We start from the raw sequence: 18,236 nt of genomic DNA, 5'->3' as shown, positions 1-18,236 counted from the left end.
TATTACAAAGTTACAGGACGAAGAGACGTTGTCAACTACCGGGTGTGTTGCGAAATAATGTTATCTTTAAATTTTCAAACGGAATGCTGTATTATTTGCGATTGTGTACTGTGTTTAACAATGGTGGAACAGTATCAGATCTTTAAAGAATTATAATGATCTACGTTTTGCAATTTATGTAAGTTTTTGGACCCCATGACCATTTATCACCAAAAAGACCGCTTGTGTGTGTCAACGTCCTTCGGATCAGCTCATAATTTTTAAAATACCCATATTTTATTTCGTTGAAATTATGTACTTTTTAAATATTTAAATGTAAAAAAAAACCTATACATAAATAAGGCACATTAGAATCACATGACAAGCAGATAAGCAGAATAAGATTAAGTTGTTTAAATTTATGTTGTCATTTGTACGCAAATACGGGAATGTCGGGTGTAAATGTCTTGAAATAAAATTTTCATTAAAATTCCTCATTTTCAGCAGCTTTGCGTAAGATCTGCGTATATTAAAAATTCCTTAGATTTGATCATGTAAAACGTGACTGCGTACCACCTTCGGCACGTATACATTTTTTTATGATACCTGTTATTTATTATGTCTGAAAATAGCACAAACGGACAAAATAATTTGTGAAAATAAAAGACCGATGATAAATTAGATATTTCATTACTTTGTTTTCATAGCTATTTAAGTACAGTCGAACCTGGATAGGAAAAATCACATTAAAAGAGGTCTCGTCGTTACCTTTCTGTAAAATAATGCATGGATAAAATAGAGATCTCTGTATAAAAGAAAAATTTCCTAGTCTCTTGGAATCTCTTATATCCAGGTTCGCCTGTAGTAATTCACGTTTTAATTTAATATCCTGACTTACCTTTGAAGGATTTTTAATTATTGAACTTATTATAAATCTTATTATAAATCAACATTTATTATAAGATTTAAACAAACATTGTAACGTTTCGACATTCATACATAAAATTACACTGCTGTCACATATACGAGTATACAAAATAGTCATGTAGAGTTCTGCGGTGGACACCATGAGAAAAGAGGAAATAGCCGACTTCAGAAAAGATAGAGCGATGACATTGTCCCTGTCGGGGTAATAAGTGGATTGAAAAAGCAAAAAAACAAGAGAAATTCGAAATAAATTAGAAGAGTCTTCAACCCAGCAATGGAGAGACGGCTTCTCCTGAGTTTTACGTGGTTTTCTCCCAGCAATGAACAAATACTGAAAAGTGCCTGATTGGCCCACACTAGATTATTCCTCCTGTTTCCAACACAGATAAAAATAAAACATTTTTTTTAAAAGTTACAAATAAAAATCCACTCAACGATCTATAAACCTTGAACATTATAAGCGTAAATATTTACTATTTGTAAATGCAACTCCCAAAAAAATGGACGGCGTATATATATATATATATATATATATATATATATATATATATATATATATATATATATATATATATATATATATATATATATATATATATATATATATATATATATATATATATATATATATATATATATATATATATATATATATATATATATATATATATATATATATATATATATATATATATATATATATATATATATATATATATATATATATATATATATATCTTATATATATATATATACACCATGTGTCATATGGAGATGTGAATAAAGTGTACAATAATGTGGGAAACTCCATTTTCTCATGTGTCACGAATTTCGTAGCTGAATTTTCACATGATCCCGAAAATTATAAGGGTATACTGACCTCCCTGAGGAAAAAACTGAGCGTATATCACTTTGAAGGTCTCTTCCCTCACCACGCCCGTGGGACACTCGGCCTTGAACCCGCGGTAGATCCTCTTGATCTCGGCCTCCGTGAACCGCGTGGACCGACACAGCGCCCCAAGAGAGTCCGGCCGGTAGCGGGCTGGCTGCTCTCCCAACTCCTCGACTTCCGAGTCTGGAAAAAGAGTGACATCTGTGAGTGAATTCCTGAACTTATAGCAAAGATTCAAACCAATTGAATATTTTTATTGACATTTAACCGTTTGACTGCCGAAAAACAATATATTGAGCGCCCTTGAGGTAGTATTTTACGAAAATAGCGCTGTATAAATTATGTATCTAAGTATATATTATATTACTTTGAAAAATCGATATACCGACGTTTTTCGGCGTCGAATTACCGACAGAAATAAAAATCATTTCTTCGTCATATTGAAAGTAATATATCCAATAAAACAATAAAGGCCGTTAAAATGGCTTTATATCTATTTTTAGTTGGTTTATGGTTTCTTAGCAATAAGTCCGCCAATACGAGTTTGAAAATCCAAGTCAATTATGTAAAAAAAAAACAATTAAATACTTGTTCACAAATCCGTGTTTTCTCTACTTGGGAGTTATGTTAACAATTTTTTTGACACTTAAACATAGATGATGAAGAATATGGGAGTCAGCGTATTTACAGGGCTTATGACCTTTAATATGTAGACTGGTAAAGTGATCACTTTACACGTATGTAACATTCACCCATGATTGACAACCACACTACTCAAATTATTAGAATTCCTAGATATGAGTAGTGTGGTTGTCAATCATAGGTAGAATGGCGAATGTTGCACGAGTGTAACGTGATCACTTAACTAGCCTGTGATAGGTCATAAGGCCTGTAAACATTCAGAAAAGTGAAAAAGTGAAAAAGTGAAAATCAATAATTTATAACTTATCATGTAAAATATCGCAAAAATGTTACTTTTTGCATATTTCTAGCTCTTTACAATTTTAGCAATTTGATATCGTAATCATACGATAAAAAAAATAACCGACTTTTTTTTTACGAATACCATCCTAATTCCTAACCGTTAAAGTAAAATTTGCTTATTACATTTCTACATCTCAGTTTCAACACTTCTAAAAAACCACTTAATCAGTTTTATTTTATTATACACGACTAGTTTCGAAAACGAACAGATGTTTTCATATTCTCAATATTATTAATATTTAAAGCATTTACTTTGTGGTTAGTCATTTTTACTTATTATTTTTTTTTACAAAAATGTTAATAATATTAGTATATCACCACTTAAATTAGTATATTAGACATAAACATCTCGGGGAGTGGTTAAATAATAATATTATTTACATTTTTGAAAAAAAAAGGTTTTATCATTCACAGGTGAAAATTAAAAATAAAACTCGTTAAGTGTTTAGTAAAAAAATACTCTTATAATATATAATATTATAATAAGTCTTTGAACTTAAGATACCAAACAATATAAATATGAACATTGATAGGCATGAACAATGAAAAGTTCATCCCTTGAAATTAAAGCTATCGTAATAAAACACCAAGAACACTTTAATTATGTACATTATTCTTCCAGGTGTTTCTTACTCCCAGATCATTAAAGGCCTGATTATGTGTACACCTATTTATCAGCTTAAAAAAACCCCTCCTAACATTTTTCATTTGATTAGCAAATTTCCACTAAGAAAGCGGAAAAAGGGTGAAAAGTAACAGCGATAATTTTCACCATTATACAAAAAGCAGTGTACAAATTAATGAACAGACTAAAATAAAATGAGCCTTTTAATTATAATTAAAATATAACTTAATTTTAAAATCGCTGTAAATATTTAATCATCAATTAATTATAATGTCTACCGGTTTCGAAGCTAACCGCTTTTTTATCAAGACTGATTAATACTAAAACACTATCTCCTAAACAAAATTAAAAATATTTTGACGGTTATTCTTGGGTGGCTCAAATGGCTTTATTTTTTTGTTGATTGGCAGTCATCGTCAAAAGGGATCAGGGATAATGAGTGATTGAAAACATATTTATTAACGGACTATTAGCAAAATCATTTACTTGTGTATTTATTAGTTGTAAATTAGTATTAATCGCCTTTTTTATTTCTAATATTTCTAAGTAATCTAGTTTAAGTACTCTTTTGCTTATTTGTAATATATTTTAACCTTTATTTTTATAATAAATTTTTACAGAAATTTTAAAACAAAGTTACATTTTTATTATAAAATGGAGAATCACAAAGTTAGTGCTTCAAATATAAACTAAAGCCTTTTAATTACTTACTGAAACTATTATAAGAAAAAGCTTTAAATTACAACAAAATAAATTAGTTAACAATTTTCGTATATTCATATATTATTTAACTTCATTATAATATTGACCAGTTTCAAAGCAAACAGCGTTGCCTCACGACTAATTAATACTAAAAAATATATCTTTCAAAATTGTTTAAAAATTTTAAAAAAATTGTTTGATACGACTTAATGAGTTTTATTTCATTACAACCAACTAGTTTTGTTAAATTTACAGGTAAAAAGTAAGGTTTATTTTCAAATATAGATGAAAACATCTGTAGTTTTCGAAACTAGTCATGTGAATGAAATAAAACTTATTAAGTGGTATTATACAAGTGTTTTATTAAAAAAAATCAACATGTCATTCCACTAACTTAATGCTGAATCAAAAAATAAAATCATAAAAAATCTTATTATCATAGGAGTGGAAATAATCGAAGGGTATGTATAGATGATGATTTAGATGATTTAGTCTGCCTCCGTAGGTCAACACGCTCGGTTACCGTTCTGGAGGTCCCGGGTTCGATTCCCAGGGGGGGTTAAATAAATATAAGTGATTTTTTCACTGTAATATTTATTCAATATTACCCTGGACTGGTACCTGAAGCGGAGGGCTGATCACCTTTCCTTCACGTGTAAACGATCAAGATAACATTGCGTTATATTACGCAGTGCCCTATGCACCATTGGGGTGCGGATAAGGGTTTTATTATTATTATTATGTATAGATGAGGAGATGCATAGATGTGGAAAAGGCGAAGATTGTTTCCAAAGGCATATTGCTGTGGCATTATATTCTCTCCGCCTACCCCTGCGGAAAGCGGCGTGATGGTTAGTTAGTTATTTTGACATCTCAACAAAGATGAAGAAGAATATAATTTCCAATAACGATAAAATTTAATATTTCTTTCTTCTCACCATAGATATCTTGCAAAATTCTAGCCAATTCAGGCAATATTTTTTCGAATTTGAACAATAAATATAGAAGTTCCGAGAATTTGAGAAGTGTGGTTGTCAATCATAGGTAGAATTGGTGAATGTTACACGTGTGTATAGTGATCACTTAAAGTAGTCTATGACGGTCGTAAGCCCAGTAAATGCCCAGACTTCCATATTCCTTTTATGTTGAGATGTCTAAAAAATAATGTCAAAAAATAACTCCTAATTGGACATAATCCAGATTTGTGAACACGTATTTGGACACACTCCAAATGTTGGTTAGTTACAGCAGTGATCCGCAATTAATCAGTTGGTGTGCCGCTGAAAAAATTCTTGTTTTTTTAAGATATTTTTGAGGACATCCTTATGAACGCTCCAAATTTTGATCGCCTACGCCCAGTTAAACAGGCTCACATTTTGCAGTAAACATAATATTTTATATTTGTTTTCGCTTTATATTAATTTTTACAATAAATCTATAATAAATAAACTTTGTTTTTCTTTGGGGCACCTCAAAATTTTATTTATTTGGCAGGTGTACCTTGAACAGAAAAAGTTTGCTGAGCACTGAGTTATAGTGTATAAATATATATCGAGAATAATGCCTTCCTCTTCACTACCCCGTTATAACGCTATCAGTACGTGCTTACGTAAAATGTAAGTATATACATAAGTATATATGTATATATATATTATGCATGGTACATGTTATATTTCACCAGACTTGCCTCCGAGGCATTAAACTAATCAGATAGGCCTTCAACTCAAAATATTATCGTAAACAGTGTAGTAATTTCATTGCCTCATAATATTTCACTTCCCAAAATAGTGTCTACGGCGTAATAATGTACTGTGAGCTTTTAGCCTGATTTACTTTTATGAATACAATGAAATAGATTAAACCTTATATGAGAAGATATCGGTAATAGAATTAGGCGCTCAAAGTGGGCGCTCGCTTAGTATTACACGGGGAATATAGGATGTCAAATTAAATTTCTGACGGTTTGTGATTATCTAAAGTCGTACAAAATTAAATTAGCAACCTTAGATGATAGTTAAAATAACAATTATCGCGATTATTTTATTATTTGAACCCTTTTCACCTTTTATTGAGTCTGATGAGATATCGGTTTCAAATCATTAACTGAAAATATAACATCATGAAATTTATTGTAAATGTTAGTAAAGGTACTTATTTTTTGATTTTGAATAAGAGTATATTCTTTTCCCTGCCTTCGTAGGACAGTGGTCGTTTGACTGCTGTGCCAAGGTCTAAATGAAGGCTGAAAAATAAGGGATATTTTACTCCAATATTTATTTAATATCACCCACATGTAGAGAAAGATGTATCAATGTACCATCATACAAACATACACCTAATTGAAATGATAATTTTACTTTTTCTTGAATTATATTTCTATCTAGCTTATGTTTTTGATGCCAAATTATCAAATACCCAACGCAATTTGTGATACACGTGATTAGCTTTCATACTCTCCTCATCATTCATTAATCCACCACTTTGTGTAAAAAAAATAAATAATTATAATCATATCGCCTACTCTTTTCAACAACGTCATATATCAAAAAACTTGATTTTTCAGGAGATATTATTTAAAGTTTAAGAATATAATAAAATGTTTAAAAATAAGTATCAAGCCATTTTTTGAACTTTTTATTACAACATATCTTTTTAGGTATAACCTGAAGGTTTTTTCTCCATTTGAAAAAAAAATATTTAAAAATGTAATTAAATAATAACTTTTCTTCGAAATGCAAAAACAACACTATCTGCCTTTAAGCGGGTAAATATTAAGTTAAAAATATACCGCTTTTGCTGGGATATAGTACATTTTCTGGACATTCCGAAAACATGTACAACTGAAAATTGACGATTTTTGATATATGACGTTGTTGAAAAGAGTGAGCGATATGTGAATTACCAAAAATAATAAAAATAATTTTTGGAATGCCAAAATTTAAAAATAAAAAAATAGTTAGTCGTGATTGATCGAATCCAAAAATCGCATTTGGCAAATAAAGATAATTTAAAAAAATAGTATATACTTGTTTAATACAGTTTTTATCAATTCGATTGCCCTTACCTCAAATTCTCTTATTTTTATTCATTCGAATTGTCGAAAATTACATGGATATATGGACAGAAGTTTAGAAAAAGTAATGGTTGCGGTTGATTTACAGGATAGTATCTCATTGTAGAAATCCCTGTGTTTTGTCGAGTCTGATAAATTTATGCAAAATGCAGATTGCGAACTAGGAGGAACTGTCTTACACATTCCTTTGAGTCTGCATCTCTAGTATAAATCTCAACATGACGAATATCCTCCTATACACCCCACAAACGAAGAGAAATAAATCTTTTGAAAGCCCTTTACCTCAGTGCAAACTATTTGTCGCAAAATCATTCTTATTTGTGTTGGAAATATCCTTCCGATACCAGAAAATGCATATCGCCCGGGAAGAAAATACTCAGGGAAACTATAATAGAGGCAAAGCTCTGGAAGTTGATGGATTTACGTGCCACGAGCAGAGTAAATCTAGATCAAAAATATTCTCCATCACACGCCGGTGTTCTTATTGCTATCGAATAAAAGCTCCCATATTTATGACATTCTTTTATGAAATACTGGTATTTTTTATTTATTTTTTAACCAATTACATTGTGTATTTTATTTAAAAGTGTACTTCCAAAGTATATAACAATTGATTAGACTACTTTATAATGATCACCTTTAATTTACGTCTTTGTTTATTATTATTCAAAAACATTATTTTAGATTTACTTACTTTTTTGAATAAGTAAAATCTCTCCTTAGAAATAAATATTTGAATCGCTTCGGAATGAAACTCACCTATATTCAATAGGAGAAAGCTGTACACTTCACAAATTTACAACTGATGACGGCACCTTCTGCCAAATTTTTTTTAAGACAAAATTACAACTAACATACGAAAGGAATCCTATAACAGTGCAATATGAACAACTTTAAAAAACTGAATGTAAAAATGGCCAAAATGAAAATCTGTTCATACCAGGTCGTAGGCCCTGCAATGCTTAGACATCTTTCTCTTTCTTCGTAAAAAACGATGGGTGCTTAGTCTTAGCTGAATTTATACAAACACGTAAATATAAGTGATCGGAGAGAAATTAAATATTCAAGAAAGGAAAATGTATTGTTTAAGTAACATTGAAATGGAAATTGCATTTTAAAACAATATTTTACCTTGTAAAGTTTAAAAGGTACGTAATGAATAAACAACATGAAAAATAAAAGATGTTTAGGAAAATGCCATGCCAGTTGCATGGAACAAACTTGTTTGAATATTTATTATAAACGCACAGAAAACTAGGAAATGAAAATAATATGATAAAGTTACCCTATGTTGCTTTGCTACGAGCTTTGTTATACAATGTGATTCGTAATAGCTCGTTTCTCATGTTTTTTTTGAGTTTGTATAATAATGGAAATATATATATATATATATATATATATATATATATATATATATATATATATATATATATATATATATATATATATATATATATATATATATATATATATATATATATATATATATATTTTTTTTTTTTTTTTTTTTTTATTTTTTATTTTTTTTTATTTTTTTTATTTTTTTTTATTGAGCTAGTGCAATGGTCAGCATGCTCAGCTACCGTTCTGGAGGTCCCGGGTTCGATTCCCAGGGGGGTTTAATAAATATAAGTGATTTTTCAGTCTAATATTTATTCAATAATACACTGGACTGGTACCTACCTGAAGTGGAGGGCTGATCACCTTTCCTTAATGTGTAAACGATCGAGATAACACTGCTTTTATATGCACCATTGGGGTGCGGTAAGGGTTTTATTATTTATTATTAAACTTTTAAATATTATATAAGTTGTATTACAAATATATAAGTTGTATTACTAATAATGATAAAATATTTCAGTAACGATTTATCCCTCTGATAAGGCTAACTGCTTGTATTTCATTATTCATTTATTAAATTGTATTAACTTTTATTAATTAAATTGTACTAACTGAAATTATGACCAAAATTTAGTATTTAAATCAAGAAGTGGAATATATTTTTAAACACATTTTTCTAGAAATAACAAAAAATGGGTTGATCATGAAGTTAATTCATAAATTAACCATTATAATTGGTGATTGAAAAATCCACCAACTTATTTAAATATTAGTTGAAAAATTATTTGAAAGATCAAAATAAATTTGCATGACTTATTTGGCGCCATTTTCGTAAAATACTACCTCAAGAGATTTTCAATGTTATAAATTCCTTTCAATTTCCCTTTTTATCGTTTATATTCTGTAATTGTTTAAAGACTAGCTTATGTTTCCACTTGTTCGTTTGAAAACGCCATAACTAGGCGAAACAATTGTCACAAAATTAATTTTTATGTTTTTTTTTCTCAATAAAATATAACTCAGTACACCCAAAAAATATGTGTTTTATTTAAAAATTAATACACACACACACACACACACACACACACACACTATATATATATATATATATATATATATATATATATATATATATATATATATATATATATATATATATATATTAATATACATATATATATATATATATATATATATATATATATATATATATATATATATATATATATATATATATATATATATATATATATATATAAATATATATGTATATGTAAAAGTATTATAATTTTATCTACGTCAATTTCCACTTTGACATGCTTGTCCTTCGAAAAATTCCTATCGAGAACCCTTTCTTTTTAACCTATTTCACCGCATTCTTCTCTTTGAATTCCTATCTGCCTGTTTTGCCTATGTCACCTGTCATTTTATTTTTTATTGCGTCGAGAGAGATAGCTAATATTTATTTTTAGTTTGCAAAACGTACGACAGCATTTTTGAATGTTAAACAGGGTGATAACATTGAAAAGTGGTAAAAAAAGTTTAACAGGACAACATAAATAATGGTTTAATTTTTTTATTTCTTTATAGTATTTCAAATACTTGAAAATGGTCCATTTATTCTAATTTTTATCCCAATACCCTTGTGTAACTTAAATTGAGATAACCAAAGATCTTGCTTGAAATTCGAAAAATTCTCATCAAATAAGGTCTGTTAAAAATATTTTTTCTACTTTGGTTGCAAAATATATTTTAAATTATCTGAAAATGGTTTCAGTTACTAAAATAAAATCCGGTATTGATAAAAAAGTACGAATATTTAATATAACGTGAAAGAAAAATCCATACACATTACATACAAATATTTAATTTTTAATGATCGTAAAGTAATGGGGTGCAGCCTGAGTAGGGTTAAGTCGCCAAATACCATGTCCCTTCCTTATTTCGTCCCCTGCTTTTTATCGAAGTATATAACTATCAATGGTGGTCATTACTATGAAAACTTTATGTAAGTTCGTACGAGAAATATATATAGGGGTTATAATGCAGGAATTTATCTCATATAGTATCACATAACAAAGTTTATTTATTAAGGAATAATCTTTTTTCGACCTAATTGTAAACCTTACTCTAATGTCTAGTGGATATAATTAAATGTATGTAAACCTTACTCTAATGTCTGGTGGATATAATTATATATTATTATTTTTGTGTGGTTATGTGTAAGATTCGAAAAGATTAAGTTATAAAAAAATACGTTCTCTATATTAATAGACATGACGCGCCATATTCCAAGACGTGTTTTTGTAAATACCGCCCCCTTCCCTCAAATATGGGTAATTCGGAAAAACATCTCGTACAAAAAGGAAGGTTTCGGCTTTAATAAATTCGTACTAATTTCTCCAGATGACAGAACAATTTTTTTATGTCTAATCTTCCGAGATCACATTACGGTTTTGTATACAATATATTTTAAAGGAAAACTAAGGATTGTCCAGTAAAATCTAACAATACTACATTATTAAGTGAACATTTTACCGCATTCACTAATTCTGTTTAAACTTGGCTTTAAAACGTAGAGTCTGTATAAATAATAGAGAAAATGGTGATCTTCACCCCTTGAATCCAGTTAAAACTGTCATATTCTCTAGTAATTGCCGACGCTTAAGACTCATGTACAAAAAAAAACCTTTAGAAAACGCAACCGCAATCCGATAATACATATGTAGTATTGGATCAAATTAATCTTAATTTGGTCAACATTAGTCGTAATATGTGTGTGGGAATATGGGCAAGATCTAAGGATCTCAGAATGGAATAAAAACAAGTATAAGTACAAATATATAGATCCAGGTTGTCGTGAAAAAAATAAATAAAAGATAGTAGTTAATTTATTTAAAAAAAAAAAGTGTACTTCTAAGCATGAATGTCGTTAGTTGACATTGTCTGGACAGAAATGTAGTCACGCACGATACATTGGTATCGTTTGATATGCAAAACAAATTGAAACGAAGATGTATTTTGTTATTTTTAATACGGATGTTTTTTTAAAGTGGGTTTAGTCATGTGATGTTAATTTATTGCTGGTAATCTTATCTTTGTTACCGTTAAAACCCAAATTCAGTAAGAACCCTTTTTACCCTAATTAAAAATAAATTTGATGAAATGGATACTTCAAGTAGCTAATTTTAATTGAGTAAAGAACTAAATTATAGTGTATAAGAAAAACTATAAATCTTAACCCACTACATACTTGGTACATTTCAATATTCATGGAATTTGGATTGGAAAGTAAGTTTAACACAGTCCTAGTAATTAGAATTGAGATACTTTCCCCCAATTATGTTTTCATTCATTCGAACCCTTATCCGCACCCTAATGGTGCATAGGGTACTGCATCATATAAATGCAGTGTTATCTTAATCATTCACACATGAAGGAAAGGTAATCAGCCCTCTGCTTTAGGCACCAGTCCAGGGTAATATGGAATAAAAGTTAGAGTGAAAAAAAATACTTACACGAGTATTTATTTGACCCACCACTGGGAATCAAACCCGGGACCTCTAGAACAGTAGCCGAGCGTGCTGACTATTACACTACGGAGGGGGACTGTGTTTAAAAGGATATAATTAAATAAATATCTGTTGTAGCAGGGATTTTTCCAATGAGTAAATGATTTTATTCAACATTTAACAAATGTCGAATAAAATCTTTCTTAATATATTTCAACGTTCAATTTATGAATTTATTTAAAACGTTTCCTTAATATATTTTCTTAATCAATTTAAGTGATTTATTCACTGTTATATTTATTCAATATTACCCTGGTACCTGAAGCGGAGGGCTGATCACCTTTCCTTCATGTGTAAACGATCAAGATAACACTGCGTTTATATGAAGCAGTGCCATATGTACCATTGGGGTGCGGATAATGGTTTTATTATTCATTTTATTATTATTAATAAAATAACATGGCTTAATTATAGGCCCAGACACAAAAAAAATATAAACCTTAAAACATATATGTTATTCTTTTGTTATATGTTTTCAAGTGTTTGTTATATTTTCGCTAAATATACTTTCAAATGATAATTAATATCATATTTTTGGAGTTGAAGGAACCTGAAATACTTTTTTTGGGAATCATAATTTACATTGAAATTTATGAATAAAACATTATTTTATATATCTGAATTTAAAATATTGTATTTCGCCAATTCACGTACGGTAATGTAAACATTATTCAAGGATGATGTTTTGATTAATTTGAATAAATTTACTGTAAATATAAGTCCTGGAAATTCAAATAAAGCGCTGTTTTCAAAAGATTTCCCGGAACGGATTTTATGCTAAAGACTCTCGAGAAATCCTTACATACATAATGGAAGCTTTAGTTGCTTTTAGTTGAACGAGATGTTCTCATGTTATCGGTACTAAAAATAAAACATTTTATCCCATCTCGCGATACAGTACCCGAAATGAGTCGAGTCGCTTAAAAGGAAAAATATAGAAAAAAACACAAGTATGCGGCAGAAAGAAAATGGGATCTGTAATACAGGCATCAGGTTGATAAGTATTGGGTCTAAAAATGCCATTTTCAAAGTACACCCGACCTGGAATATATTCCTTAACACCTCAACGACCTGTCCCGCGTTAGCGCGGGTTTTTCAGTAGACAAATCCAGAAAACGATGAAAATGCAGATGGTTTTGCCTCTATGTTTATAACTGATATTTTTGACAAAAAAGGCCTTTGTCAGGATGTTGAATTATTAGCTGATAAATTAATATGAAAAATCACAAGACTGTCGATGACATTCTTATACAAATCTGTAGGGAACTAAGGGAGATATTAAAGTTCAAACTTTAGGTATTTGAATAAAACGAAAAACGTGCGTTCGCATACGTCATCAAATTTCCGTCATCGAACGTTTTACAACGTCATATGGTTTATTGTATATGGTTTATAGAGCTGTAATAGTAGTATGGATTGTTAGTTTACCACTACATTACCATTTGTGTTATACAAATATGAGGGGATGGGGGGCGGGGTGAGAGGGTGCACCATAGAGATCAACAAATAGAGACGCCAATAATTTAGCAATGTTTCCAATATTTAATAGCTCCATCGTTTCTGTGACATCATTGATTACCAACTTGCGAAAACAACATACTTACGAAAGCGAATTTTCCGAAAGAAAATGATGATTGAAAATATGAATGATATCGGCTGTTAAAAACACAAAACGAGCCTAACACAATCCTTTATAGGTTGAGTATGTATATTCCTCCCGACAGACAAAGTTCCATTGCTGATGCGTGCGGTTTTAGGCGTATATCTCATACATTTACATGCGGTCGTTAAGGTGTTAAGGTCAAAGGAATTTCTTCATCGACGTATGGATAAAGATATTTACATTTATCTTTGAACATCGGCCCCCTGAATATTCATTTCCTTGCAGTGCTCAATAAGAGATTCTGAACAAGTTTGAACAGGAAATTGAAGTGTGCTTAGTGTCTCATCAGCCGTGAGCCGAAATCCGCAGAGTTACAATTAATTACTCATAAAATTTACATTCTAAACTAAATTATGCACCAAGTTAGAGTAGTCGAACAAACTGCCACTTGGAAGTCTGATAGAAATACAGGTTGTGATCTGATGTAAATTAGGCTAACTTTTACAAATAAGCTCTCATACACCTAAAATCACACACCTAAGTAACTTCACTGCTGACTGAGAATCAATGAAATGTATAAACTCATGCCTCTAGCGAGATAGCGAGTGTTTTTGCCTAGAATTTTCACTCATGAATTACATGAAATTATAGTTACTTTAAACATAAAGAGTAAATCCACTCACGAGTAGGTAAAGGCTATGAAACTTATAAAGTTGAAGCCTGAGTAGGGACAGTTGAAGCCTGAGTAGGTACTATGAGGGTATACAGTATTTTAGGAGCTGTCAAGAAATCGTCGTTCGCCATGAACAATTTTTTTGTGTGACGTATGAGTCGCTGTAGTGGTCATTATATGGCGTTGCCATTGCGGTTAAAAAAACGAAATAAATTATTATTAAAGAAAGGAAAGCTTTTCGATGCATTCCGCATCATTTTCAAACATCGTTTGATACGGAATGCACCAAAACACGTGTCATAGTAGTTTTTAAGAAATAGTGATATTTACTAAGTAAAATTTTAATTTTAACAAAGAAGTTCATACGTATATTTTTCAATTTTTTTCTGACGACTAGGCTGGTTTAAGTGATCACTTTACTTACATTTAACATTTCTACCCAAGATTGACAACCAAATTCTTGGAAGGTATATAAATATATGATCCAATTTCGAAATATTGTACTTGAATCATTAGAATTTCACAAGGGCCATTTATTGTGAGATAAAATAAGCTTTTTATTAAGCATACATCCATATTCTTCTTCATCTATGTTAAGGAAAATAACTCTTGTAATTGGAAATAATCCAGATTTGTGAAGTATTTGGACACACTCAAAATATTGTAAATTTGTTAACAAAACTTTAAAAAATATATAAATGGATCTTATCTGCATTAATCGGATTACATCTTTAAGAATACCGATAATTTATGGGACAAAATTATAAAGATAAATCGAAATACGAGAGGAATGAATAATGGTAATTGGATTAAGTCGAGAGAGAATTGACGGGAATTCGGAGAGGAAATTAATTCAAAGATTCGATTAGTTTTCAAACGATTGTTATAATTATTCAGTTTACAAAGTAACCAGCGAGAGGAAAAGCTGAGAATGGAATAGAATGTTCAAATGTTGGCGATTGTTAATTTGGCATTAATTATAAGCTTCACGAGAGAATAATAAAAAGAAATTAAATTTTGTACATGAAGATATAAATTATAATATTGTATAATGCGTATCAACACAGATGAATCCTGTATTAACTGTATTTTAGAGGTCAAAATAAAATATAGAAAAAAGGCAAAATAAAGGAATGGGTAAATGATCAAGAGTTAATTCATATTGTTTTTTGACATCTCATCAAGGATGAAGAAGAATATGGAAGTCTGGACATTTACGGGGCTGACGACCGTCATAGGCTGGTTTAAGTGATCACTTTACACACGTGTAACATTCACCAATTCTACCCATTGACAATCGCACTACTCAAATTCTTGGAAGTTCTACATATATGAGCCTATTTAGAAACATTGTTATTGAATCACTAGAACTGCACTAGATACATCTTTTGGTGAGATGACGGTTGTCAGCCCCGTAAATGCTTAAACTTCTTTATTTTTCTTCATCTTTGATGAGATTAAAAAAAAAGTATAAAATTATAATCTTTTCAAGTATCTCCAGCTCATTCCCTTACATTTCTTTCAAAGATCTTCATTTTCAACTCTATCACACATCGATTTTCCACACATTCGCGTAAGGAAACGAATTTCAACGTATTACTACATACTACTTTGTAATTATATAGACGTATTCTATTCATACGCATACACATATACATAAGATCTTTGTTTACATTTAATCATGAAAGTACCAATACCTACACAATAATTGTATTTACACATTCAAACATTTAAAAAATGCTAAATGCTTTTCATAAACACAGCACTAGTAATAAGGATAAAATAAGAGTGCCAATTTAAAAAAAAAAAACAGTTGCGAAATTGTATTACGTATAAGGGTTTGAAAATATATGATGAGATGCCTGAATGTATAAAGAATCCAAAGAGTCTGATAAAAATAAATGTTTTGTTTACTGTAAGAAGATGTAAATATATATGATGTAAACTAAGTATAAAAAATAGTTTGTATTTAATGTAATATAAGCTAACTAAAGAAATTAAAAAAAATAAATAAATATGCGGTGCTAACGTATAAAAAATATTTAATTAAATAAACACATACGGAAAATGTCTCATCCTGGCAAATATTAGCAAAACTGTCGTCGGCAATTCAAATTCGAGGTTTTTCTACGATCTTTATTTACATTAAACTACGAGAAAGCACCAATATCTACACATGAATTGTATTTACATATTCAAACATTTAATGTTTAAATTATGCTATGCTAACGTATAAGAACCATTATGTATATATACATATTCGAAAAATATCTCATTCCGGCAAATATTAGCAAAACTGTCGGCAATTCAAATTCGACGTGCTTCTATTCAACAAATATTCAATTTGGGTAACATTTTCTATTCACCGCTAAAGCCGACGCGCACATATGTCTAAAAAACCCTTTTACGTTTAGGGCCCATACACACGTTTCAGGCCACCATTCAAGATAACTTGTGCGGTAGAATCGTTACTTTTTTTACTCGCTGCATTCAAATTTCCAGGAATGAATGTTACATTCCTTCATAAGGGTGGGAACGAAATAGTGCGGATGATGCCGTCATTACATTCAGCCTGGAATAGTAAAGATATATTTTATAGGCAGTGTTATGAGCTCGTGTCATTTCCGAGGCTCAACAGTAAAATAGCGAAGTGATGTGACAACGTTTGGGGCTTTTCTTTTTATTATGTACGAGTAGCGAGTTTAAAATACATCTTTACAATTTGAACTAAGTGGCGAATGAATCGAGTTACACTCTATAAAATATTATGAATAAAGTCGCATTGATATTTTTATATTCATGTTTAAGCCATTTTCAGAGTCACACAATATGTTTCTTTTAAAAATATTATAAAAGCGATATATCGCAGGGTATTTTTAATTTGGAGCATATCGCTCACTCCTTTCAACAACGTTGTATATCAAAAATCGTCAATTTTCAGTGGTTCATGTTTTCAGAATGCCCAAAAATGTACTTTATCCCACCGAAGGCGGCATATTTTTAACTTAATATTTACCCACGATAGGGCAGAAAGTGTTGTTTTTGCATTTTGAAGAAAAGGTATTGTTTAATTTTTTAAAAAATGTAATGAATATTTTTCAAATCGAGAAAAAACACTCAGGTTTTACCTAAAATGGTATGTTGCACAGCAAAAAGTTCAATAAGTGCTTGATATTTATTTTTAAAACTGACATAATTTAATTATATTTTTAAACATTAAAAATGATCTCCTGATTATCAAGTTTTTTTTTACATGTGACGTTGTTGAAAGGAGTGAGCGTATATAGAATCCGATATATGTAGTTCTCACCCGTTAAGGGTGAGATCTCGACCGTTCAAATTCAGAAAACGATCGGCCGCGCCAGGGGCTAGACATATTTTCGATCTCAATTTTGTTTAGAGTATATATTAGAATTTGACTTTTTTAAAAACAAAATAATAAATATATATTACAATTATAAATATACATTATTAATGTAAACCATATTTTTACTTCGAAGAAAAACTTAATTTTTCAAATGTTTTCAAATTTTACCTGGGTTTAAAAAAAATTAAGTTGCAATTGTCGTTTCTTGGGTCTTAAGGCGTACATATCTAAAATATCTTAAATGTAATCCATTATAATTTTTTTTCAGTGGGTATTCATCGAAGGTCGTAATTAATGATTTTGTATTAATTTCTTGAATGTTTTCCGCAGATACTTTGTGGCACATTTTGTACACTTTTTAAAATTAAATAATTTTGCTAAAACCACTTTTTTATTTATACAATTTAACCTACTGGTTTCGACAAGAACCTTGTCATTATAAAGATGAAAATACTCTCACCAAAAAACTAGGATTATTTAGGATTTTTACGGAGTGTG

General features: G+C 29.9%; 1 protein-coding gene across 1 annotated transcript in view; it reads right to left on the bottom strand.

Annotated features, from left to right (window-relative positions):
* The window catches only part of LOC148304475 (A-type potassium channel modulatory protein KCNIP1-like), a gene marked incomplete at its 5' end in the record, with an annotated part of 121,238 nt that overhangs the window by 52,707 nt on the left and 50,295 nt on the right, over positions 1-18,236 (bottom strand). Inside the window, one exon of the mRNA XM_088268165.1 lies at positions 1,787-1,981. Coding sequence (XP_088124291.1) covers positions 1,787-1,981 — 195 coding nt within the window. The remainder of the gene's footprint in view (positions 1-1,786; positions 1,982-18,236) is intronic.

This window comes from Brachycentrus maculatus, unplaced genomic scaffold (genome assembly GCF_059751285.1).
Source record: "Brachycentrus maculatus isolate JH-2025_06_01 unplaced genomic scaffold, ASM5975128v1 h1tg000315l, whole genome shotgun sequence".
In the NCBI taxonomy this organism is placed as follows: Eukaryota; Metazoa; Arthropoda; class Insecta; order Trichoptera; family Brachycentridae; genus Brachycentrus; species Brachycentrus maculatus.
The sequence above is the reverse complement of the archived record's forward strand: the minus strand, read 5'-3'. Positions and strand labels throughout refer to the sequence as shown.